At 41.4% G+C, this 27,446-nt stretch overlaps 3 protein-coding genes across 3 annotated transcripts; all 3 read right to left on the bottom strand.

The window, feature by feature from the left end:
• Positions 1 to 915: 915 nt before the first annotated feature.
• On the bottom strand, positions 916 to 12,842 carry mlpha (melanophilin a). Its single transcript, XM_042702924.1, is given in 17 exon segments — positions 916 to 2,002; positions 2,251 to 2,299; positions 2,398 to 2,469; positions 3,819 to 3,980; positions 4,989 to 5,156; positions 6,503 to 6,586; positions 6,589 to 6,729; positions 7,525 to 7,599; positions 8,628 to 8,824; positions 9,125 to 9,233; positions 9,461 to 9,550; positions 9,731 to 9,792; positions 9,895 to 9,936; positions 10,669 to 10,781; positions 10,982 to 11,203; positions 11,946 to 12,127; positions 12,673 to 12,842. Coding segments are annotated over 16 exon segments (1,746 nt in total). The 5' UTR covers positions 12,056 to 12,127; positions 12,673 to 12,842; the 3' UTR covers positions 916 to 1,952.
• Positions 12,843 to 15,928: 3,086 nt separating this feature from the next.
• On the bottom strand, positions 15,929 to 17,228 carry LOC105896536 (lectin-like). The gene is made up of 5 exons (XM_012823301.3): positions 17,069 to 17,228; positions 16,839 to 16,945; positions 16,492 to 16,611; positions 16,292 to 16,394; positions 15,929 to 16,199 (listed from the first exon to the last, which is right to left on the bottom strand). Exons 1-5 carry the CDS (start codon positions 17,130 to 17,132, stop codon positions 16,111 to 16,113), a joined length of 483 nt encoding a protein of 160 aa, XP_012678755.1. The 5' UTR covers positions 17,133 to 17,228; the 3' UTR covers positions 15,929 to 16,110.
• A 1,087-nt stretch (positions 17,229 to 18,315) lies between these two features.
• On the bottom strand, positions 18,316 to 20,173 carry trim63a (tripartite motif containing 63a). The gene has a single exon (XM_012823300.3). The coding sequence runs from the start codon at positions 19,946 to 19,948 to the stop codon at positions 18,884 to 18,886; it is 1,065 nt and encodes a 354-aa protein (XP_012678754.1). The 5' UTR covers positions 19,949 to 20,173; the 3' UTR covers positions 18,316 to 18,883.
• Positions 20,174 to 27,446: the final 7,273 nt, after the last annotated feature.

Here is a 27,446-nt window from a genome sequence, read left to right as displayed (position 1 = left end):
AAGTGAAACCACCCGTCCCATTTGAGGGCTGTAGCCTAACAGAACCAGCCCGGCAAAACCAACAGGCAGTTCACATTAGCTTGCGCGCTGTATCCTAGCTACACAGTTGCCTAGTCTGATGAAACTATGGCAACGTAAATATAATAATTCTTATTTCTCAGTATAACTAGTGAATAGAAAATCATCATTTGTTGTTGTTATTAATGGTGTTGTTATTAATGTATGCTATGTCCCCATACATTAGTATCCTAACTATACATTTCTTATTGTTTTATTATAGTTTTATTCTACATTAATTTGACTAATAACACCTCTGTGGATCTTGAACAGCCAGTTTTCAGTTTTCCTCAATGGTCATATAGCTTCCTCTAGAGGTTATCTTTGTCCATTACAGTGAGCAATGAGGGCACTTACACCTCCTGATATATGCATGATTTATGTACTTCATGGCTCACATTTTCGTCATACAATAATGTCAATACATCATTCACATCCATGACATATACCTTTTTACTGCTGGCTAATCCATAAAGAGAGAAGAATAATACTTTCCAACAAAAAGCCTTTTAGCTTAACTTCACACGCACCCTTTTCATATAAATGTACTTCCCTAACAATGAAAATGCCTTGGTGAATAGTGAGACAGTAGCGTGTCCATGTTGCTAATTGTTACAACTATGCCAAACAACTTCTGTAAAAAAAAAAAAGGTTCTGTAAAAAGGTTAAATGATGCTGGACCAATGGTCGACATTGAGAACTTCTATATTAACCTATCCACTAGGGGGCAGTGGTGACCTTTATAGCAAACACTATAGCGACTGGTCATCTTTAGGGTCTAATTATCTATGGCTATCAAATCAACAAAAAGAAAACACAACAAACAAAGTTATCAATTTAATAGTCAATGCTGCACAATTACTTTTTATATATATTTATATCTTTATTTATAATGCATTCTTTTTTTATAATATAATGTAAATCAGAGCCATCTTCAAGGTGAGATTCATGTGTAATTAAATATGATTTGTATACAGACATGATCATGATCTCACATAAACAGAGTGAATCAACTTGTCACAATGGGAATACAAGATAACATAGCACACAAAAAGTTCTATGAAGAAAAACCTCTCCTCCTGAGATTAAACAAATGCGTCTACTATTAATGTACCCTTACCACGACCGCTACTGCTTCTACCACAATGTTGTGAGAAAGGAGACCAGCATTAGCCTGTTTTCCCCATTGTGAAATTTTAAGAGCTCAAGGGATTTCAAACTGTTATTTATTCAATCATTACATGCAATTTCTAAAGGTTGGGTATATCCATACTGTGAACAAATCATACATGGAGAAATCAACAGTAAATACAGTAGCATGGCCTCCTATGTAAATACATTGAATCAGTACAACACTAACTGCCAGTCTATATAGGGTACATAACAATGTCTCAGCAGGGATATCACAGATGTTAAAAGTGGACGTGGAAGTGACCTTACAATCCTGACTATTATGAAAGTAATAAGCAATAGTAGTTTGATTCATTAACCTTTGTGGCACAACACTCCATTCATTACACCCCAAATTGACTCTCTATGATATGAGCTTTTGCTTCCATGCAATGTAACATGTGCCAATATTAGCTGCATTCATGCAGTGTAAAGTGTGCCAATATTAGCTGCATTCATGCAGTGTAAAGTGTGCCAATACTAACTGGATTCATGCAGTGTAACATATGCCAATCTTCATTAACATGTGCCAATACTAACTGGATTCATGCAGTGTAAAGTGTGCCAATACTAACTGGATTCATGCAGTGTAAAGTGTGCCAATACTAACTGCATTCTGAGTCACTCTAGCCACTTTGAGTCACTTGTAACATCTGTGACATCTGTTTCCTTGAACTGTCATTGTAATGGTTGCAGTCAGCGACAGTGAGGAGGATATCTTTCTTTCACAAGTTAATTGACCTTTTCCTGAGAAATCCTGAGCCAATACTGGGTTCTGATTGGTGAGAAACAAAGAGAGTTTTTAGAAGTCTCAAAAAAGGCAAAGAGGTAAGGAATGTCAGAAGAATATAACTCTATAAACTCTATACAACTCTATTATTATTTCTATGTTGGGGACGGTTTAGGATTAGGGGTGTCCTGGAAAGGATGCAGATAGAAACATTTTATTTAAATCTTGTCATATAATATGCAGTGAATAGAGATATATTTGATGTAGGAGCATCATGCTTTTCTATGCCTTACTTGTTGTTACATCTTGAGAAATTTTTCTTCTTTGTGATGTGCTCATTATCTGAGGGTAAAACAAAGGTGTTGTCATTTAGAGTGCTAAGCACCATTATCGTATATGCCATGCACTGAACAAAATCCAAGAAAGAAATGTGTTCTCACCTTCTTCTTTGTCCTCTCTGTAGGAACTCCTGTATTGCTGAGAGCAGCTATCTTATTCTCAATATCTGACACCTGTGAAAGCAGAGACAGATAGAGAGAGGAGGGCAGTGGAAATAGATAGGCAGAGGGGAGGAAATGGGCCAAGAGAAAAAAAGGTGTTGCCTATTTTCCATGTATTATAGACAGAGGTGGAAAGTAACGAATTACATCTACTCGTGTTACTATAATTGCGTAGTTTGTTTTTGTGTACTCACATCCGTTACTGAGTAAAAAAATAAAAACACTGCAATAACTTTTCGAGTTAAAACACTGCAATAACACGCGCTAAAAGGCATGCGTGACAAAATCTCGATGTTCGCTCGGGTGACAGTAAATGGCAGCACCCTAGTTTTGTTCCTCATGGTCAAATTAGCCAGAAACCGTTGAGAAAACTTGTGCCGCTCATAATGCATACTCAACTTGAGCCTGCTAGTGGAGTACTTTTTGCGCACCACGCAAATAAAAAAAAAAGTGTTTCCTTGAATATCTCGAAAAGTAAAGGTTTTAGAGCTTATAAACCTTCATAGTCCATATATAATAATATATATACATGCATATTCCGGTCATTTTGAGACCGAATTCAAGTATCTACGACCTTCAGAAGCTGAGATACAGATGCGCTGGACGCGCGCTAAAAGGGCGTGGCAAAATCTCGATGTTCGCTCGGGTTACAGTAAACGACAGCACCTTAGATTTGTTCCTCATGGTCAAATTAGCCAAAAACCGTTGAGAAAACTTGTGCCGCTCATAATCCATACTCAATTTATTGCCTGCTACTCCAGTATTTTGGTTGATTTTGGTTTTATTTGAGTGATTGTGGAAGTCAAAACACTAGCGACCTTGATTTGCACGATAACTGTTGTGTTGGTGAAGGGAAAAAATGGCCCATAGAATTCACAATTATGCCACTTGAATTTGGTCTCAAAATGACCGGAATATGCATGTTTATATATGCACTATGAAGGTGTCTAAGCTCTAAAACCTTTACTTTCGAGATATTCAAGAAATTCAATATTTTAAGCTTTTTGCACCCCACGCGAATATAAAAAAAAAAAAAATTCTTGAATATCTCGAAAGGTAAAGGTTTTAGAGCTTAGGAACCTTCATAGTGCATATATAAACATGTGTATTCCGGTCATTTTGAGACCAAATTCAAATGTCTACGACCCTGGACGCGCGCTAAAAGGGCGTGGCAAAATCTTTTTTAGATTTTTAGATGGGAAATTTTACTTGTACTTAAGTACAATTTCATCAAAGTAAAGGTACTTTTACTTGAGTAGAATATTTCAGTACTTTGTCCACCTCTGATTATAGAATGCGCAGACAGCCCAGTCTGACACAGGGATCAAGTCTATGTCCTAAACTGGTCCCAAGGTGTTTACCTCGCTCTCTGTGGACTGGACTTTGGCTGCAGTCTTGGCCAACTGGTCCTCCAGTTCCGATAGCTCTGAGTCAGTCATACAGCCGTACTGGTTTCTAGTACTCAGTTCCAAACTCTGCAGCTTCTTCTCCACGGCGAAGGACTTACCTGTTGTCATGTACACCTATGGGAGAGCAGCTGATTCAGACAGGACTTACAACAGTCACCTCAAATGGCCATTGAAGGTGATGTCATTCAGTTTGGAAGATTTCAGAATTTGCACATTGACAAAACCAATCAAATGCATCCAATGTATTTCAGGCAAAGAAGGCTAATTCTTGATAAACCTACAGAGATGGAATTCTTCAGAAAGGTAGTGGCAGGAACCTGATATTCATTCACTATATGAGAAACTTCATGAAATTATCTTGAATACCTTTGTATTATAAAAGTAATGAATTAAATTGCTACTTGAAGTGGTAGCCTCCAGAATCTCATCTCATCTCGGTGTATACCTTACATTTCAAGCAGGTGTGAAATATGCAGAAAATTGTTGTACCCTAACATAGAACCATTACACCACACATGAACTGCTAAATGTTCTACACACTGAGATTTTGACAGGGTTGAAGTTATTCCAATGGGCGTCTGTAAGAATTTTCTGTAATGAGGTTTTTAGCACGGTAACGTTAATCCCAAAATACTCTGAATGCATTTCTTTGGTTCTTTGGTTCATAACTGGAGCTATACCTATTCAGATTTTTTGCAAAATGAATGTCTCCTCTAACTTGCAACATGGACTGGAAAATGTTAGAAAATGTTAGGTCTGGTTAGGCTGCAAAACTCTTCTATACTTTCCATCCAAAATGCATCAAAGCCTCAGCTCTCAGTTCAACAAGCCAAGTGACTTGTTTTAGTCACACTCTCATGGTGTTTCACCAGAATTATTACATGATTCTCTTGTTCTGATTTCTTTTTTCTTTCCAGTGAAAAATCTCCACTATTTCAAAACGTATCTGTGTATGTAACTGTTTTAGCCCTTAAGTTGAATTCCTTGCAAAATACCATACGCCAACAAACAACAAATGTAGAAATACTTAAACAAATTTAACAAACAGTACACTTTCTGTACCTATAATTGGCATTAAAGCGTTAATATGACGAAATCTCATCAAAAGCAGGTTAGGCTTACATTTTCCTCAAGCTCTCTGTAAGCCTCTGCTTGCCTGACATCTGTCCCGGCTAACTGAGGTCTGTCTTTAGGCATTGAGGGGTTCAAGTCAGTCAGTGCTTTTTCGGTTGCATTAATGGTTCTTAGAATCTGAGTTGTGATGTCACAAAGGGCCGCCGCAGAGGATCTCTGTAAGCCATGTAAATTGAACAGTGATTAGGTGCTAGTACAGATGTATTGGCCTTGCTTTAGCTGAGACTAATAAATCTCACTTGAGTTGATTATTCCAAAAGTAAATCAGCCGGAGTCGTGCTCAGGTTCTGTGTTTGTCACTTTTGGACAATGCTCTGACTACAAAATGGATGAAGCCACCATATTGGAACTAATCATCCCTCAAGATGTCTAGCTTTACCGTGGTCCCTCCAGGCCAGCAGATGTTAGCGGTAGCTATACTGACTGGAAACTGTTCAAGCTCATTCATCTTGTTTTTTTGCCTCAACCGGCTTGGCCATGATTTTGATTCCGACTGTATTTTCCAGACAATAAGTTCCACCATAAGCTTCAATGAACATTTAATTATGTTGCATCAGTCACGTTGGCCCTATTATTTTGGTTCCAGTGCCTATGCACATCACAGCACAATTCATTAGGATTACTGTCCAAGCAAGCAACATATCAAGCAAGCAACATTTCAAACTTATTTGGTCATTCTTGTACCTTATTAGAGATAATATGACAAATACCAGATCTGTGAATTCAACAAATCAACCTCTGGTTAATTCATCTCTTCAAACAAAAGTGTGATTACAAGAGATTGAGTTGTTTGGAAAGGCCATATATATTAAGATTGAAACTATGACAGCAAGTGAAGTTGCTGCAGCACGAGAAGATGGAAGGTCATGGCCAGAGAGTCTTCCAACGAGAGGGTGAGATGTACAGGTAGCCTCAACCAAAAGTTGTTGATAAATAAAATGTGTAGGCCTAGACTAAATTGGCCCTGTAGTTCTGCCTTGGTAAAAAAAAAGAATGCAACTTACAGTCTGGAAAATATGGTTTATGTGGAAAATGTATTTATTCATTACAGTACAGTTCCAGAATGTCGAAACCTTCAGAATATTACTGAGTCTGAGGTAGGAGTTATACAGCGTTACAAGGTCACAAGATAGATAACAATTTATTGTATGCTAAGTCCTATAGGCTCAGAAACTTTCCAATCAGTATAGTTGCCAGCAGTTGCTGGTCTACTGCCAGGCTTACAAACGCATTTACATTCATAACCAGTGTTTCTAGCTTTTGCTAATTCAAGCATCCTGACTGATCATTAATTCATTAATTAGGCATAAAAGCAAGCTGCATTGCATAGTCTGCATGGTAACAACTATAAACAGGGCTTGATCTAAATATTGCTAAAAAAAGCTTTACAGCTGCATTAATGTAAGCATAACATTTGGGATGTATGCCATGTGAAGCAGCCTTGGAAGAGAATGTTACTGCATTTAGTAGCGTTTAGGGCGAAAAGAAATACTAGGTCTTGCCTTCTGAGCCTCTGTAGGCTCCTCATCGCTGGAGGAGCTGGAGGCTGCCTCTTTTGGAGTGGGGGCCACCAGTAGACTAGTCTTCATCTCAGGGCCTCTTGGCTGGAGGCCTCTCTTCGGGGGTCCTCCTCATCGGACGAGAGACCTCTGTCACTCATCAGCTCATCTAACTTCTTCCGCAGCTTCTCAGCCTCCACCTGCTGCTGCACTGGTGTGGCCGGGAGAGGCTAGGGCCGCAACCAGAAACAGCGGTGTCAGATCATACTCAGAGCTCACAGTATAATAAGGATGTCATTCACATCACATACAAACTGGAAACATGCTATGTATATGTTAAGAGTTGTGTATCGTGTTATTGCAAATTACATTACATAAAAAAAACGTTATGTAACAATTTTACCCCTAAAATAACAGCTTCAAAATCATTTTGGTGGTACACTGACTTGTAATACGGAGAATGGCGTCTGTGCCACTGCCACAGCACACCTGGTGCGCCTGCTACTGCACTATGTAGCTTGGGGCTCCAGGGCACGAGACCTCTCACGAGAACTACATCATGCTTTATGGCACCACCACCAAAAAAGGCCAGTTATCGCGTCATGTGGCTTTAATGAACATATATCAATACCAGCCATTTACTGTATCTCAGGGGCCTCAGACAAACTTGCATTTTGAGGTGTATTATGCAATTGAAATGTATTTTTAGTCCTGATCCCCATCCATCACACCACCCCTAAGCTCTTTACTGCTCCAGACTGTTAAGTACTGTCATAAATAGGGACATTGGGGCCACAGGAGAGATTCTTTTTGGTGGCATTTCATCCATCTAATATAATCATACATGCTATCTTCACGTACTTCTCTTACTTAAGAGGCACTGATGTGGAACTCCTTTCAAGGCCAGTGTGGTGTTATGAAGGGGAACTACAGTGCTATAAAGTGGAGCTGTTAATGTTATTTGTTATTCCAACTGTTATTTAAAAGCAGCTCTCTCAGCTGAGAACAAGCTCAATTCCACTTACTTCAGGGCTGATCTTCTCCTCCAATCGATTCAGCAGGCTCTCGATGGCAGACATGCGCTTGTTCAGTTCATTTATCTGAGGTGGTGAGAGGGAGATGGATAGACAAGGGATGACAATGAGTGAATGAGTGCATACACACTCACACAGTAAATATCAGGACTGTCTATATTTCCTTAATTATTTCTTGGCTGTATTTCCTGAACATGAAACTTTAACATTAAAACATCATACACCCATTATATACCATTCACCTACATCAAAATATACTGTAAGTGAAGACAACACAAAGGCACAATGATCCTGCCTAATTGATAACCATATGATGCCATAGGACAATGTGAACCATTTCCCTTTGGTTTCATTCCTGAGCATAACCTAGACTCTGAAACTGTGAAAAGGAAGCAACTTATTATTTGCCTGATCTGTCTCTTCAGCCATCTTACTGTGTCTGCGCTATTTGGGTTAGCTAAGGTACATTACGACTCCGTCATGAGGAGACAGGTCATGCTACGTGAACACAGACTGTCTGATAGTGCCAGAGAAAGTTGCTGTTTGCCGTTTGAGTACTATGTACAACCAGAGAAATACAACAAGCCTCGATATTTTCTGAGCACAGAAATTTGAAATGTCAAAAATTCATACAAACATACACACAGGCTATACTAATGCCAACACTCCATGAACAGAAACACACACACACACACAGGCTATACTAATGCCAACACTCCATGAACAGAAACAAACACACACACACACAGGCTATACTAATTTCAACACTCGATGAACAGAAACACACACACACACACACACAGGCTATACTAATTTCAACACTCCATGAACAGAAACACACACACACACAGGCTCTACTAATTTCAACACTCCATGAACAGAAGCACACACACACACAGGCTTTACTAATTTCAACACTCCATGAACAGAAACACACACACACACAGGCTATACTAATGCCAACACTCCATGAACAGAAACACACACACACACAGGCTCTACTAATTTCAACACTCCATGAACAGAAACACACACACACACCGGCGGAGGTCAACACTCCATGAACAGAAACACACACACACACACACACACACCGGCGGAGGCTGGTTGACGTTCTCCTGTGAGGAGGCTCTACTGCGCCTGCGGGGGGGCAGCTGGGGTAACTGGTAGACGGGGTAACGGAACCCTTCCTCCTCCTCAGACGTGTCCAGGTAGATCTGCCGCTGGGGCAGAGGGCCATTGATCTTGGAGAGGGAGCGCGCTCGCACCATCCTGTTATCAGCACCTTCATCTGGGCAAGAGAAGGAGCAGTTAGCCTCCAAATCAGGCATTACTTGTGGAAATATGCAATGTGACTTGGGCAGTACCACTGTCAGTTCCTACTCCGCCATGGTAGACATGGGTAACCAATCACTTTGTCACGCTCGAATGGACCCCTGTCTTGAGAGCATGTAAACCTTGTGATCAGTAAGTGAAGTGTGTGATGCATAAAAGCATTAACACCATTTCCACAAGTTTCCACTGACCTCTACCAAGAACCAAGCCCCTGCACACGGAAGAGAGTGTTCCTTGCGTCAAAATCCATACTCACCTGGTCTCGTGTATCTATCCAGGCTCATCCTGCGGTTCATGCGATGTTGGTGATACATCTCGGCACTGTAGTCCGGGTCATTCCGTGAACCTCTTTCCTCTTGAATATACTACACAGCAAACGCAGTAAAAGTGTATCATGGCACATGAACAAAGAGAGAATGCTTCAGTCTCAGGGTGTAAGACCCTTACAAATAAACCATGACACATTCACTTAATATGGCTACAATAAGTTTGTTATTGTTGTTCATTTATCTGTGCATTCTGAATGCAGAAGAATAGTTTCTTATAAACAAGAAGGTGATCGGGTGGTGTCCCTGATAGCTCCTCTTAATACCTGCACAGATTGTCGGCGTGAGTGGCTCAAATACTCATCCATATCAAAATCCGTTGGGTGGACAGACAGAAGGCGTTTCTGTTTCCTCATCTAAGAAAGACAACAGAAAAAGGTATTCAGTCATACTAAACTCAATGTACTGAACCTGAATATCTTAATAGTTTTCCCCATTATGTGGGGGATTCATTAGTTCGTTTCAGGGAAAATGATGCCCCCTTATTTATGAATCATTTCTAAATTCTATGTAGAGATGTGAGATGTGCACGGTACCATTTTGTACCGCTGCGCCTCAGTCGCGTCCAGGTACTCATCGTCATGGCCATTATAAGCACCTGAAAACAGTTATCAAAAGTCATCAACACAATGACTCGAACTGCATCAGACTCTATGACCTTCTCCTTGGTGGATCATTTTTGATGAGATTGTGTACTTACTGCGGACATCGGGCATGCTGACGGTGTCGTCCTCTTGGGGCCCTGAGAGAGAAGAGAGGACTTTAGGAACTTCAGAGAAGAGCTTTCGCAGGACGTGACAATCTTTTCTTAATCTACTCCCCTGCTCGTCACATTCCATAGAATCAGCCCACAGTTCCAGCACCACTCAAGCAGAACATCTCATAGGATGTCATAGGCAAACTAAGCAGCTGACATTGTTGTGTAGTTACAAGCTGGTATAAGAGTTTAACTTTACAAAGCAAAGCATTAGTATACCCATACTTATGTTTATTTCATGATGGCCAATCTGATTTTAGACATTTCTTTCATCATTTCAGTGATGCTAGGGCCACATGAAGTTACTCTTCCATCAAAGTGTTCTGCTATGTTAACACAGTGTTAATGCCATGCCATGTCATCCCAATATGCCTGAGCTGAGCACATGTTTGACAAAATGTATTAAACTCCAGGCTCCACACGGGGCTTAACTTACTTACTACATTCTCTCAATTTGTGACACTGGAGAGTTTACTCAGACTAAACTCATTTGTCAGAACAATTTGGCCATTCAGAGCCAACGAACAAATTGTACTTTAAGATACCAAAAGTGTTTTGGCATATAGTATACTGGTTATTTGTTTACTCGTTCGGGTGTTGCGGTCAGAAAAGCACGTCACCCCCTCCGTCAGCTGAGACACTGGGATTACCTCATAGAAACATCCAGAAGCATGTGATGGACTAACCACCACTAAAGGCATTCGAAATAGAACATACCCTCTTCGTTCAGCCTTTTACACAGTGACCTCATCACCTTGGCACTGCCAAAACGTTTGAAGCGGGTGCGTACATTATCATGGTACCACCCTACTGTTCCAATCTTCAGAAGCCTGCACGAAAACACAAGCACAACAAAGGCAACAGTGGGTGAGTACGTGCAAACCAAGTAGGAATTAGTACTGAACCTTAGCCATCCATTACTGCTGTCATTCTATATTAAAAGGTCAATTAAAACATGCAAAATACAAATACAAAGGTCTTTGGCACTGTTACATTTTGGCTTGAACATAACACATAAAGATAGGGTCACCTGCCCATGCGGCAAGGGTCACAGACCCATCCATGGTCCTTCTTGCTGTAGCGACTGCACGCCTTGCAAGTGTGTAGCTGGCAGTCCAAACACTGGCGTTTGCTGTTCAATAGGAAATTGAATGGTTGTAGACAGTGGATGCAGTGGGACTCCGACAGACTAGACTGGGAAGTGAGCAGCTCCCTTTTATTGTCCTCCTTCTCAAGCTTGGTCTTCAGTTCCCTGCAAAAAGATAGATAGATAGATAGATAGATAGATAGATAGATAGATAGAATCAACCAATCATTCCACTAATAATCTTTTGGATATCATTAAGACTATTGCTAATGATTCAGCTCATATTCTCAGGAGTAATAGCATTCCAACAAATGCTAACTGCCGCACATACTTCTTTCCTAAGGTCAGGTCAGATGTTCTAGTACAGCCGTGACAAGTAAACACGCCTGGGGCGATGGCCGCTGCTCTCACAGAATTCCTTGGCCAATACAATGCAGCCATACTGAGAGCCCGGCCACAACACCAAGACAAATTAATATCCATAGACACGGACATAGAGACAGACAGAGGACGCTTTGTAATGGAGAAAGAACAGGCCTCATGGTGTCTTGTGTTCCCAAAGGGGGAGCTTGGTGCGCCGATGCCTTGTGACTCTATCATGATCATCATCATCCTGATCTGACTCACACAACAGCAGGCTTTCACAGCAGCATTCCTGGCCCCAAACCTATTCTATGGAAAGCACATGCTCCACGTGGATCTGCTGCTGGCCGGGCCCCCGGGCCCCTGGGCCCCCTGTCTATCATTAAACACTCTCTCCTATGTGACTGTCATGGTGCTCAAGTGGCGTTTCTCTCAATGCTAGTCCTAATATACAGTATGTGTTACAATGACTATAAGTAATAAAGATCTATTGTGAAAATCATTTGCAAATCTCACAAGTGACTGACACAGTGAACACTCTCACCCCAGCCTCTCCTCTTCGTTCTTCCTGAGATTGAAGTCTCTCTGGATCACCTCCCAGATGTGCTTGGCCTCTTCATCTGTCAGCGGGGTCAAGTCCAGCTTCTTGTCCATGGTGCTGCCTGAGCTAGTCTGTGACTTCTGAGCTGAAACTGTTGGAATCTGACCATATACAAAACAGTCTATCTGAAAGCCATATAAGGTATAAACATAAGATAAGATAAAAAGTCATTGTTGTTACATTACTCATGCATATTGCACTCTGGAACCAGGCTGCAAATAAACAACCAAATGAAGGCTTACGATTTGAGTATGTGTGGCAATCAATAATTGTAATCTGTGCCAGACAAGATTTTGAATTGTAAATTGAAAACGTCTGAGTAGTGATTTTAAAAATAAATTATAGTGGTGTTATTTATAGCTCGATATATTGTGAAGGCTTTATTTGATTAAAGAGTGGAATTAATACCAACTGCAAAGATATATTAACGTTTTCTTCCATACTCATACATTATTTGAGACGTCACGGGGATAAGTGGTCTTTTAAAGAGAAATTTTCAATATCATCTTTGCTCAAAGTCCTCAAAATACATTTACTTTACACAAAAATGCAGGCAGTCTGACTGTACTCAATCTTGCCATCTTGCATCGACACCAAAATATGTGAAGTCGGCTTACTATGTGAAATACACCCGCTTCTAAGATGCAAAGCAATATCAAAATGTTATTACCGTTATCCGTCCGATCCGTCCGTTTCCCTGATGTCCCGTGGAAGCTCAAGCAACAGATTGACGAATGCACTGATGTATCGTTATGCTAATCACATGGTTCGGTTTCCTAGAAGAAGGAAAAAAACAGGAAAAGGAGAAAACTTCCTCCCTCTGCCGAATGGCTGAATAGAGGAAAAATGCCCCATTCTGATGAGTGAAACAGACTTCAGTGTTTCCACCGGTTCAGTTGTGGTGGGAGTCTCAAAAGGTTACGGGCATTTTATTCTTAAAAATCCCGAATTATGGTGTTGTGTGTGTTGATGTAGCACGCAAACATGTGAAATGTTAGCTCAGATTTTTTTTTCTGCACTTTCTGCATACACAATCCATACACTTGCTAGCCTACTTAATGTTAGCCCATTTAAATTGTTCCCTTGAGAAATACCTTATACTCTTACAGTACAAGTCATTAGCAGTGACTAGTGTATATGTATATATATTTATATATATATATGTCAGTGATGTTATACTGTTTGTGTTCTGCCTATATGTGTGTATTTATGTATGTATGTCTGCGTGTGTGTGTGTATGTATGTACTACTACTCAATCACTTGGATATGAACTACAGAGATTTTTACATTTTGAGTTTTTAAAACCTGCTTTTGCATACTATTCTGTGCATCTTTGAATAAGTAATCTATGTGTAAGCAGTGGACCAGTCATTAAAACTGTACAACTCAAAGAAGTAACACCAGACCCCTTCCTCAAATTAAGAGTTTAGTGTCCTTACTAAAAATAATATAATTGAAAATGTCATAGCTTCAACCTGTTTCTGTACTTCACTGTACAACATAACTATGGCAAGGTGACAAGGCCAATGAAAGCTATTTATTGTAATCACCATGTACAGGCAGTCTAAAAATGAATGGGGGGTATTTTTACACAGTCATGCTCCAGTCTTACACAGCAGAATACGTCTGTGGATGAAGAAAAAAGTGGCACGAATGACTGAAAACAAAGAAACAAGACAAAATATTCAAAGAATTATAAAAATGTTCTCTCCAGATATTTGTAAGGCTTTTATGTCTAGTCTGATGTTCCCTGCACCTCTATGATCAGCTGGGCAATGTGTCTATCAGCCCCAAGGTGTTAACACAGAAAGTTGGCCTCATTCCTGGGTGCAGGCTGCAGACCAGCAGCGGAGGGAGAGAGAGGGAGTGAGAGGGAGTGAAAGAGAGTGAGGGAGAGAGAGGGAGTGAAAGAGAGTGCCCTTCAGTGCGATAAGGTAAGGTCTAAGGGTGGCTGAATCACAGCTCCAGAATTAGCCCCGAGATACCGTGGGCCTGGGACCCAGCCAGGGGAAGTCCTGCTCTTTTTTAGTAAAGCCAGCAGTGCTGCTGCCCATTGCTTACTGTGACAGACAGTGCAAGCTCTCGCCTGCAGGCATAGAGACAGAAGCAGTACAGAAACAGGGCTGTTTTTACATCATAGCTTGTCTTTTAATACCGAGAGAGGAAGAAAGCCTTGTTTGTCTGTTGTTTGTGTATTAGACTGATAGTAGGTCCTGACATTGTTGATCTGAGGTTGAAAGTGAGGTCACTTTACTTAAATAAAGGTTTAGTGTGATGTTATCAGAATTTACAAAGTTAACAAATTGATTCGATGAAATCAGATTGAAATGCATTTGTCTTTCAAAAGCTTTCTATTTATAATTCCTGACAGATGCCACTAACTACATTTTCAATGTCAGTGTTGGTGTCGGACCTATAGCTCCCACCACTTTCTACGGATATTTCTACTCAGACAGTTAATGTATGTGGTTTTACATTTACTGACTAAGTCATCATGTATTATGAGGCAGCAGTATTGTACACAAAAATAATGATTGACAGCCACACACTGTTCAGCGCTATGCTAGCTCTCGTGCCTGGATATCCAGTGTGTGTGTGTGTGTGTGTGTGTGTGTGTGTGTGTGTGTGTGTGTGTGTGTGTGTGTGTGTGTGTGTGTGTGTGTGTGTGTGTGTGTGTGTGTGTGTGTGTGTGTGTGTGTGTGTGTGTGTGTGTGCTATGAGTGTAGGTTTACAAACGGCACATGAGGATCTCTGCAGTAGATATCTAAAAAACACATACAGGTGAATCAGCTACACCAATAGACTGAATTGATCCTCAACATGACAAATGCCAGGGAAAACCTTTTTGAAAAAAAGGATTTGAATGATATCTGAGTGATAGTCTTACTACTGCAGTTTGCTGCATGTGTAATGCATACAAAAACCTTCAACATGTTAAAACATGACATATTCCATTTGTTATCAAGTAATGTCCCCATAAGCAAATTTCTATTCAACTTTCTGACCATGTGCGGAACTAAGTAAATTGGCTGTCCATAGCTAAACGGTGTGTGGATGGAGCATAGGTGTTCAACCTCTGGCATTTTCCTCTTAGGATTGAACACGGGGCCACTGGGTTCATCAGCAGAGATACACGTTCCATGAGACCAGAATGGCAACGTCCCTCCACATGGGCAGTCATGGCAGAGGTGTTGGCAAGACCAAGCAGTGTGTGTAGTGTTGTCTAAAAACACAGCTATAGTCTGGCCTTGAGCAAGACAAAGGAAGATTCATTCATAGGCCATCAGACACTACTGGTACACACAGCTCATTACTAAAATGACATGGAGATAAAATCATCTAACTTATGTTCTGGCCACCACTGCAAAAAAAAAAAAAGTGTGTAGACACCACATAAAGAACTGACAGAAGTCCTTCTGTCAGTTCTTTATTTGGTCACACACAACACACAGCAACACACACGTGCATATTAGGGTGGTGACACAGGACACACACACACACACACACAAGCGAGACTTTCATACTGATGAGTTAATCCATGTTCATCTAAACATCAAAAATATCCCACAAGACAACACTAATCAGCGACAGAACGCACTACAGATGTAAGTGCTTAGTGTGCACTACGCACTGTATTGCAGTGTACTTCGTAAAGTACTAGTTTTGAGACATAGCCATTGAGAGAGGTCTGAGGCGATTTCCGTTTCGCCCCAAATTGCCCCAAAAAAGGGGTGGGGCCATTTGTAGCACGACTTTTGCCTGACTGTTGCTTGATTGGACAATGACATTCAGAGGCAGATCAGACGGTCTAGTGGTAGAATCCGACAGAAAAAAAAATATCCCCTTTTTCCGTAGGCAGTGCATCTCCCTTATGGACAAGCCGCCCCTGCCCCATAGTATTCAATGACATCATACATATGACAAGTGAGTTCTCATTATTTTATTCGTTTTTTTTTCATGCAGTTATGAAAGACCATTAAGGTATCATACAGAATGCCATTATTCTCCGAAGAGACATAATAACAACTTGTACCCTACGAATGAAATGAAAAGGGAAACACAAAAATCTCTTCATGCCCCATACAGACGTTTGTATGCACAGCCAGATCAATACTGGCGGCATCCTTTGTCTATCTTGAAGGCACAGACATATCCTAGCTCGTCATGGCATCGGGTATCGTCCCACGTGCCAGGAGCTGAAACACAACAAGAACGTTGCTTAGTTATGGTAACTGTGGACAAAGGAAAGTTTTATAGCGTGGTTACAATGCGATGTTAAGCCACTTACTCTTCCAGTTCATCTGCAGACAGATAGACCTGCCATCGGGTTGTCCAGGGGCCCAGTTGGTGTAATCGAAACTTGACCCATCAGTCCAAATAAACTGACCACACTGAAAGAGAGAGAGAGAGAGAAAGAAAGAAATAACATCAAAATCATTTTCAATCATTTGGATGAGATCATTATCTGTTAAATGTATTCACTCATACATTAGGCAGCTTTATTCCTCCAATCCAGACCATCTTTGACAGAGTGAGCCTTTGCACGGCATCATTGGTTACACGATCATGAATTGAGATGAGATGGGAAGATTCTCTTCTGCACAACATCTTTGAAAGAGAGTAGTTAGTAAATGTACAGTGGCCATACTTTGAGAGTCTCTGAAGAGTGCCCCGCAAAAATGTATGCTAAAATGCTAAACTGGTGTTAAATCGGAAGATAGCACTCAAATAAATGCAATTGACACTATGGTGTAAGTGTAAGATCACTCATCACCAACAGAATCAGTAATTAACCCCCAGAACAGGCACTGAACTAAACAAAAAACACCACTTACCTCAGCTTGATCAAATGGGACTCGATTTGGAAAGTATTTAACACAATAAGACCCCAAGTCGGACCATCCCGGTTTACTTAGTGGGCCACATTGAGCCACCAAGTCACCTATTTCAGTTCATCAAGGTGGATTGAAATGTCATAAAGGAATACAAACTGAAAGGAAAGTGGAGTAAAAGAACAAAAACAATGGCCCAATACAAAAATGTCCTGACAGATTGAAATATTTACCTGTGTTCCCCTCATGGAGGCCCAGAATCACAAGAGTTATCACCAGTATCGGTCTGAACATCATTTTCTGTAACGGAGTGGTGGAGATAGGCTGCACTGAATCGCACGACTCGGACTCAGGAGTATGAGAGAAGAATAAATGTTTACTTAGCCAGGTTGGGTAGACAGGTGGTCACTCCAAAAGCAAACAAACAATTCCAATAGGGCATAGGCACCTAGTAAACAAAACAAAACAAGGCTGACTTCAGTCAGTTTATTGTGGCACAAACGACACACAGCAACACACACATGTGCCTTTTTAGGTGGCGACCCAGGACACACACACGCAGGCCGAGGTCACAGTGAATTTTTCCTCTGCATTTTTCCCATCCCGGACTGTCCTTCCTCCAGGACCCTAGGAGCAGTGGGCAGCCTTTAGGCGCCCGGGGACCAAGTCAAGTGATCCATCCGTCTTGGTCAGGGATGGACAGGAGAGTGTTCTGTTCTTCTGCATATTTTCTGTTGGGGTTCTTAGTGGAGGAAACCCCTTGTGAACACAGGGAGAACATGCAAACTCCAGGCCCAGGAGAAAGCCCATCTGAGCACTGAAGGCCTGGGGAGAACCTTCCCCCAGAACCAACAGCGCCCCATGCGGGAATCAAACCCAGGACCTTCTTGCTGTGAGGCGGCAGTGCAAGCACCTGAGCCACCATGTCACTATAATGTGTGTATGGGCACTATGTATGGCATTGGTCATAGGCCCATGGGCAGAAATGATCAATACTCAATAAGGATTACGTAACAGAATATCAGTATGATTCTAGCTTATGCATCTCCTAAATAAAAGAAGTTCAAAAGAAAACTCCAAGTATGTGGCAGCTGGGTTTCCCCTCAGTGACGGTACATGTCAGCCCCATGCTGTTTGACCTCCAACTCCTCCTCCTCCTCTTCCTCATGAGGGGGCCTGACCAGGCATACCAGACAGCAGCTGTAGTTGTGAAGGGGGCTGCTGGGTCAGGCATGGAAACATGAGGCCCCCTGCACCGCCTGGCTATTCCTGGAGTGCCATGGCTTCTCTCATTCTCACCCAGTAAAAATAGCCAGCCTTTTCAACAGCAAACTGCACCACTGCAGTCTAAGTTAGGGCATATTCCGCATACTCCGACCTATATAAATGAATTTGAAACCTTTGCCATTGTCAAATGAGTTTAAAAGGCTTCATGTCAGTGAAGGGATTATTGTTGTGTCAAAAGAGAGAAAAGGAAGGATTTGTTTCTTTCATCTTTTATTTTCACTGAATTTTCCAATGAAGAAAAACATTTTAATTACTTTAAACAATCAGGTGCATTCTGTATTATTTCAAGTATTCAAACAAATTGACAGACTATCAGACATCTAAAAGTGATCATATTTAACTAGATCTGACACGTTTGGACTAGACTTTATCTAATCAAACAATACAAAGTTAATTTATTCAAGTGTAAACATCATCATCTACTTACTAAACATTATCATCTTCTGAAGACACTGAAGATATAAATAAAAATTGTTCAATATAAATATACATATCACATAAATACAAAAGTATAAAATTTCAAAGTTAGTACAAAAACATGTTTTGTTTGTGTAAAAACTGCTTTGTTAAGATTGCACATTTGAATTCTCCAGTCTTTTGCCTCCCAAATGTCATTATTCCGTTGTCTGAAAGCAGCTTGGATGGTATAATGTGTGTGAGTGTATATATTAGTGTCTCTCTGTGTGCATGTGTGTGTGTGTGTATTTAAACTTTTCCTAAAACGGTAATTCAAGTCTTTGTCTCAAACAAAGATTTTTTTCTCATTCCTCTTCTTCCTCCTCCTCCTCCTCCTCCTCCTCCTCCTCCTCTTCATTTTCTTCACACTCCTCAAACTCTTCCTCATCAATTCCAAAGTCCATTTGTGCAAGGATTACTTCAACATCTTCAGTGAACAACGTGAAATGGTCCATCTTCTCAAAGCCAGGTTCGGGCCTTTCCAGGAGGGATCGCTTGGCTGTATCTTTAGCATCAGTGATCAGCGTCTTCACAGAGACCAAGAACTCCGGCACGTTGGTGTTGTTCATGCTCTGGGAGGCGGTGTCCATCAGCCTGGTGCTGGCCTCCAGCTGCCCCTTGTACTGCTCCACCAGCGACCGCAGCACGGCCACCTTCTCGTCCTGCTCCTGTGTGATGCTGTCCAGCAGCTGACCCTTGCGTTCCTCCATGGTGGCATACAGCAGATCAAACTGCTCCCCAAGATGCCTCTTCTGCAGCTCCGCATTCTCCTGGATGATCTTGCAATTGTCATCCATCTGGTTGAGTGTGGCCTGCAAACTGCTGTTCCCGGCCACCAACATGTCCAGGGAGTTCCTGAGCTCTGTCTTCTGCCCCTGGTAGACACTATCCAGTGTGGAGACTTCACAGTCCTTATGCTGGCCAAACACCTTGCACATGGAGCATGTAGGAATTTGGCAGGTGATACAGTAGATGTTGATCTTCTCATCCTCGTGCTCTTTACACATGGACTGCTTGGTGTCTTTTGGCTTCAGTGGTGGCTCAAGGTTGTTGCTGCTGCTCTCCAGCTGCTGCTTATAGATGTCAATGATGTTCTCCACCAGCAGATTCCTCTGCAGGCCGTAGACGCCGTGCCGGTCCAGCACCACCTCAAAGCGGCAGGTTGGGCAGCGGAAGATGCCCCCGGAGTAGTGGTAGGGGTTGCGGGAGTCGTAGAGGTCATTGGCACAGCCACGGCACAAGTTGTGCTGGCAAGGCAGGATGACCACCGGCTTGGTGAACATTTCCAGGCAGATTGGGCAGCTCAGCTGCTTCTCCAGGTCCTCCATGGGGCTCGGAGGTCGGACTATCTGACCAGTTTGGATCTCCATGGTTTCTGTCTGGGGTTCTCGGTGTGGATTCAAACCAGGCTGTTAGAAACTCTTCTGTTCGGGGGTTATCAGAGTAGGTCCTCGCTTCTCACTTGTGCTGTTCGGTCTAAGGTTTATTTTGATCTGCCCGTGCAGGGAGCTGTCGTGCTCATTTATAGTCAGCGACCAGCTGTGAAATCTGATCCCAAGGAAGGCTGCCACACAAGTCCTCCCACCACTTGTTTGTGAATCTCGATTCGGAGAAGGCCTGCCACCACCTCTCCCTGCCCAGGCAAGTCACACGCCTAACTTAGCAAGAAACCCCTGCCCCTGTCTGCCTTGTGTGGGAGATATGCAATGGAAACAAATCAAACAGACAAGCTAAACACCTCCCATGTGACAGCACAGGTTCCCAGACACCATATTTTCCTGGCTGCAAGACAACATGTTGTGACAAGTAATTGCATAACCGTAGTTTGTTTACCTTTCATGACTGAAGATATAATGTAGAAAAAAGAGATTATCCTACTCAAATCTATATCCGTTTATATATGTTTAGTGTAAATATATATATGTTTAGTGTTTTGCTTCTCATTTCTCTTTCAGGGTGTGTCCACATAGTTCAGAACGGTGGATAGTCCTCTCTATTAAGACTGCCAAGGACGTGAATCGGGATTCAATTCAGTGACTTTTAGTAATCTATCAATGTGCAGGATGTGCAGGATGTGATGTTAAACTAGTTTCCCTGGGAACTGGGGTGACATACAAAGTGACCTGCTCACTCTACTCCACCTTCTTAATAGTTTAACTTGAAAATATGAGCCTATTTGACTCTGTGGTTTACTAATTCTGCACTGTGTTCTGCACAATAACACGCTTCACCAGCGCATTAGGCAATCGCTGCTCATCAGTAGAGAGGTGTCAGTGTTGCACAACACCGACACGCTGGAGTCAACTGTAAACACTCTGGCATGCATGTGTCCCTCAACAGCGGCTTGTGCAACTCAGTGCAAACGGGACTCATTGTGCAGCCCGTGGGGAGTGAAGGGAAACTTGACAGGTGGGGAGAGTGAAGAGTGTGGAGAGGAGAGGACAGGCAGGGGAATTGGGACATGTGAGGTCATCTGCTCCGTCCACGGACAAACCATGGAGTGGGTTATTAACATTCCGTGCGTCCAGCAGGTTCAGAGGTCATTTCTTTCATAGGTCACTTCATTTGAAACGTTTACTACGTTCTATTTTGTCACTGGCACCAAGTGCAGGCATTTTGAATGATGTTTGTAAACAAAGTTCAGGAGGTGGCCAGGGGGATGATTGATAGCAGCGCTCACCCAACTTCCGCATTCCAGGAGATTTAAACCTGCCTTACCTCTCCCTTCATCGCATGCTCCTACGTAGCAACGCAGTTTGACAGGTGCCCTGAGTTTAACGGTGTTGACAGTCAGTGTGGAAATTGTGTAAGTGAATATTGACCAACAAGTGCACACAATCATATGACTGTTGTCATAAAACTTGTACACCAACTGAATCATATTAAATATCAAAGGTGTTGGACAAGTTTTACGCATTGCCATAATGGCACAGATTGACAACATGGAAAGTTCTTAGAAGTCCGATCCAAAACAGCCCTGCTACCCCCCCTGCCTTCAGGAGATCTTTTCTTTAAGAGTATCCTGAGGCAAATGACCTCTGACAGAAATGTCACAAGATGGATCTGGTCACCAGCTAATCAGCTAGCAGTGGGGCTGCTGACAATCAATTTAAAAAATATTTGTTTGTATATTATGATTATGATTATACTTTTCTATAATCTAAAATACTTCTTATTTACTGTATACATACATAAGTATTTAGGTGTGTGTGTGTGTGACAGATTGTGTAAACATTATAAATGATAAGGTTACATGATCATAACACAACTCACTGAATATGTCATTTATTCTTGGTATATTTTTAATAACCAACTAGTTGGTCTCAACCTAAGCTAATAAATAATATTTATAATAATAATATAGTAAAAGTGGGAACTTGCTCAAGAGCAATGAGTATGCTTCAATCAGTGATACCTACATAGTGTATCATTAAACATAAGTTCCCTGTTCTATAGTGAAGGATTACGTTCCATATAACCAGACTGAAATGATTATGATGAAAAATAATGGAAAAATAACCTACGAGTACAGACACATTCATCCTTAATAAACTCTAAATATCTCATTATTCCTTAAAAATTTCTCAGAACATATGACATGCATCCAAAGTAACCATCTTGTGTTTCCAAAGACAAAGAGTTTCCAAAGCCTTAATCCTCCATCTTGTGAGACTACAAGATGGATTTGGTGAAGTTTGTTTGTTGACTACCTAAATAGCCCTTTAAATAAAACAATACTCCCACCCTCCCCCTTATACATTCAGAATACATGTTACGTGACTATGGGGAAATATGCAGATCACCCTAAAATCTCACTGATTGACCTAAAATTGGAAAGCGATATCCTTCTGGTGTTTTATGGCTTCATATTATTTCGATATAAGTACATATTGTTGTTATCTATAACATTTGAAATAAAAAACTATTTCTGTTATCAGGAATAGTAACAATGTGATGAAAGAAGTTGATATTTCTTATATATTTTATACAATTAAAACAGCCTGGGGTCAAATTGACCCCAAACAACACCTTTGCGTACAGCATGTGTACAGGACATTGAATGGGGTCAAATTGACCCCAAACATGATAGGAGGGTCAAGCATCATTAATCATTTATTAGGCCAGTATTCACCAATTTCTTATTCTCATTTAATAGGTAATTTATTCTTAGTAACCAACTAAAGTTTGTTCTAGTAAAGTTTGCAGGTAGGAATAGCTATTCTACCACTATTCTGCCACTATAAGTGACATATTCAGACAGGATATTAAAAGGCTATGATCCTTCTATTTTGATCCTTGCTGTATATCAGTAAGCAACTAGTAAATGATTAATGGTGCTTGACCCTCCTATCATGTTTGGGGTCAATTTGAACCCATTCAATGTCCTGTACACAATTTGTTTTAATTGTACAACATGTATAAGAAATATCAACTTTTTTCATCACATTGTTACTATTCCTGATAACAGAAATAGTTTTTTATTCCAAATGTTATAGATAACAACAATATGGACTGAGAAATAATATGAAGCCATAAAACACCAGAAGGATATCTCTTTCCAATTTAGGTCAATCAGTGAGATTTTATGGTGATCTGCATATTTCTCCATAGTCGCGTAACATGTATTCTGGATGTATAAAGTGGTAGGGTGGGTAATATTCGGGGTAATATTGTTTTGTTTAAAGGGATATTTAGGTAGTCAACAAACAAACCTAAAGTACCTGACACATAAACTTGGGTAAACATTTTTTTATTTTGTAATGTTTTTGAGGTTTAAATTGCTGGGGTCAAATTGACCCCAAGCATAAAAGAGGGTTAATCCAGACCTTATTGGGCACTGATACAGAAACCAATAAGTTATGTGTTAATGGGCAACATTTGTTCCCTAAATTTGTGTGCTAAAACTATGTTTTGCTTTGAGGGAAAAACTAATTCTCTGGCAAGTATAATTTTATGCGTGCTAAAAAATTCTGTGCTCAAAGTTGCCCACTGCGGGCTTAGGAATGAGTAAATGTAAATGCCAAATTAAAAAAGGACCAACAGCATTAATGGCTACAAGCTGATGTATGGATAGAGAGTGAATTCAGTTGTGGATGTAAAGATTTTTCTGGAGACATTTTTATTTTTCATTCTAAAGTCAACTTAATCTAAAAATCATCCAAATATGTGGCTCAAATGTAATTCAACTGCATGACATTTACTTACTTCAAATTTGAATTTAAATTGAATTCCTGTTAATCAGTATAAGTTTAATGTTCCCATTCAACACTAGGGGGCAGACAAGGCCTACTTTTCTGTGTATGACTGGGGAAGGCTCACATTGCCATTTGCAAAGTTCCTGCTAAGTTCTTTTTGTGCTTTATGCGTATGTCCAATGCTCATGATAGCTTGGTTTTCAATGCCAGCTTGGAGTTCATACCAGCCCTTTCATTTTTTATGTTGTTACAAAACTTTGTTTGTCACAAAAGCCAATTGTAGGGAGGAAGGGTGTCTACAGACATCCTGTCGTGAAAAAGAAAAGACCACATGTTCTCAGGAGATCACACACTTATCTGCTCTCAAGAAAAAAGATCTCCAGTGAATGTTTATAAATATAATTGATGTGGTCCCCTGTGCATATTTCCTGAGTGTGTGTTTGCGTATCATGGCTGTGCGGTTATTTGTGTGTTTGTGGCAATCAGAGATAGATGATAGATGTGTACTTCCTTGCTGGTGCCAGTGTGGCTCATATCATTAAAGCCATCTCAGTGTCCCCACGTAAGAATGATCCATTGTGCGCCTTTGGACGCGGAAGCACAATGATGGGAATGACATGGCACAGAGAGTTGAGAAAAAGAGATGATGTGTGTGTGTGTGTGAGTGTGTGAGTGTGTGTGTGTGTGTGTGTGTGTGTGTGTGTGTGTGTGTGTGTGTGTGTGCGTGTGTGTGTGCGTGTGTGTGTTCCTGCATGTCATGTCATGTGTATGTGCGTATGTGACAGTGAGAGAAATAAAGAGGGAGAGAGAGTCTGCAAGCGAGTGTGTGTAAGTGAGTGAGTGAGTGTGTGTGTGTGTGTGTGTGTGTGTGTGTGTGTGAGAGAGAGAGAGAGAGAGAGAGAGAGAGAGAGAGAGAGCTATTGTCATGACACAAGCTGTGGCACAGAGATATGAATACCAGGCTGACCATGTCGTGCTGTGCAGATTCCTGTCTCTGAAAGCGCATTTAATTCCATTGAAACTGAGGATATCTTACCCCACGAATAGGGCATTGTGCATTGTGAAGCCTTTTTTCCATTAGTAATGTTTATTGAGTAAACTCATTTCCCACACTTACGGAATCACACTTGAAAATAAATGAACAAAAAATATAATATATAAGACTTGTAATAACTTACCCTCAGTATTGCAGTAATGACAGCCTCCTCCTCACATCCTTGTCTGTGTCCTTAGTTCAGAGACATGTCCTAGAGAGCCTTCTAGCAAAACATGAACTGATAGGAGTTTTGGTGTTCAATGATCTGAAAATGAAGGATGACATAAAAGATTACTCATCTGTAAAGGGTACACAGAAATAATAAATGCATAAATGAAATGAATTGTCAATCAAATATTGGGAATTAAAGACAAATTATAAGACAGGAAAGTTTCAACCAGAAGCTGCTGCTTCTACTTTTTGTCTTCAAACAGAGGGCAGTCCCATTTTGAATCCAGTGTTCAGGAAAATAAGATATTGTTAATGACAGCTTTTAATCTCTACATTATGCATTTGAACTTGAGAAGGACATTCCCCACCCCACCACCATTCACCTGGAACAGAGGACCTGTGTCTGCCTGAATACTGGCCCCATGGCATGAGAGACTGTGATACATGAGACAATGGTAGGATATGTCAAAGTGTCACCACGTGTGTGTGTGTGTGTGTGTGTGTGTGTGTGTGTGTGTGTGCGTGTGCGTGTGCGTGTGCGTGTGGTGTGTGTGTGTGTGTGTGTGTGCGTGCGTGCGTGTGTGCGTGTGCGTGTGCGTGTGCGTGTGCGTGTGCGTGTGTGTGTGTCCTCAGTGTGTTGTCATGACTCGTCTCTCTGGAGATAACAGGGTTCAGCAGTGGTCATCTTCCTCATACTTCAGAAACTTGATCCTGAGAGCCTCCCACAGATTTAGATCAATATGTGTCTTTCTTTCTGTGGTTAGAAGTTAGTTCATATTCTGAAGAGAGTATCCAGATCAGCAGTCCTACTGGCGTTACATTTCTTCAATGTTACGCTAAATCCAGTGTTTGTTTATTTCTGCTGAAATAGCTTATTGCTATCAGTCTCAATGGACTGTGGAATGGAACGGATGTGTATTGAATCCCTTAATTTCCTTCTTTTTCAGGCATTCATTAATTTAGTCGTTAATTTATTCATTCAATTGTTCATTCACCTTTGTTCATTTATTCATTCATTCATTCGTTCATTCACCTTCATGTATTCAGAGTTCACTGTTCCAGTTCTTACCTTTATGACAAACACATGTACTGTATGTGAGGTTCTATATGTTGTGCGTGGTCAACCTGAAGTAAACACGTGTATGTGAGGTTCTATATGTTGTGCGTGGTCAACCTGAAGTCTGCCCAGAGGTGGAGGCAAGAATGTGGGGGAGGAGAGGGGCACTGAGAGGCTGCTGCTGCTGCTGCTGGAGCTTCATAAATCAGGCTGTGGGGAAATCACTGCCTCCCTGAGACAGAGGTCAGAGGTCAGACACAAGAGCCTTCATCTTCGCCTCCTCCTCCTCCAGCAGCACCGTCGGAGTTGGAGAGAAGATAACCAAATCTCAGAGGAATTTAACCACCCAAATGAATCATTGAAGGAAATATTAGGATGCATTATTTAAAGCAACAAAACATTAGCAGGACTGGGGGAGTAGCAGGAGCAGCAGAGTGAAGTTATTACTCCGCCATTAGCTCCTGCCGTTTATTTACTCAGCGCTGGCTCCAGCACAAAGGAGGGCTTCCAGGGATTGAGCGAGGGCAGCTTTCCCAGTTTCAGCGGGACCCCTGAGTTGGTATCTCCACTGCCTGATTGCTGGAGTGCATGAGAATGAGGGGCCCTGTGAGCATTGTTCTCCAGCGTGGCCCCAGCGTGGCCCCTGTGTGTGGCCTCTCACCCCAAGCTTTTCAAACTGAGTGCCCACAAGTCCTGGCACTGCCGCTTCCTTTGTCACAGTTATTATGCTGGCACTGTACCGGCTGCTGGACCATAGAAACTGCCATGGCATATTGCCCGGGATAGGCCTGTATGGCAGCGAAGTGGTGCTCTGGTTCCACACAGTAACCATTAGAGTGAAGATAGAAGACAACTGTGTTCATTAGAAATGGAATTGCTCTTGTATTGCCCTGCTGAAAAACAACTGAACACCTATTAAGCTGAATTATCCATCTAAATAATTCCACCCAAATAAAATATGTAACATCTTCAGTGTCATGGCAACCAAGCCAAGACTACTGACCCATATGCATGCAGTTTAGAGAACACAGTCTGTGCCCCACTTACAGTCTTTCATTTGCCTCAAAAACACACTTGTTCCCGCTTGTTTTGAACTAAATCTATTTGTGTCCTAAGTCCCGTGACAGTTCTATTCCATAGAATTCTGACGCTTCACTGCAATTTAAGAAAACCTATGGAGAAGAATTAAATTGGGCCTTCACAGAACAAGACAGAGGTGAAATAAACAGAGGATTAGCTGAGCATGCAGGGTCCTGGGTTAATGGTGTTATTAGGAAGCCATGTTGATCTGGTAAATAAAAGTGCTGTTTGCTTCTCTCCGTCCCAGTACTTATTCTCATGCCTTCTCGATTTGCCTTGGGGATTTAGCTAAGAATTAGAAGCTTACTCAGCCAAGTACACACACCAGA

This window comes from Clupea harengus, chromosome 21 (genome assembly GCF_900700415.2).
Source record: "Clupea harengus chromosome 21, Ch_v2.0.2, whole genome shotgun sequence".
NCBI lineage: Eukaryota > Metazoa > Chordata > Actinopteri > Clupeiformes > Clupeidae > Clupea > Clupea harengus.
This window is presented reverse-complemented; position numbering and strand designations above follow the sequence as displayed.

Excerpts from the sequence above, each read along its gene's own strand:
- LOC105896536 (XM_012823301.3), bottom strand. The coding sequence starts at position 17,132 with ATGATGTTCAGACCGATACTGGTGATAACTCTTGTGATTCTGGGCCTC. Across the intron at positions 16,946-17,068 it reads CCTCCATGAGGGGAACACAG|GTGACTTGGTGGCTCAATGT; the intron begins GTAAATATTTCA and ends GAACTGAAATAG. Across the intron at positions 16,612-16,838 it reads TCCCATTTGATCAAGCTGAG|ATGTTGTGCAGAAGAGAATC; the intron begins GTAAGTGGTGTT and ends TCTCTTTCAAAG.
- trim63a (XM_012823300.3), bottom strand. The coding sequence starts at position 19,948 with ATGGAGATCCAAACTGGTCAGATAGTCCGACCTCCGAGCCCCATGGAG.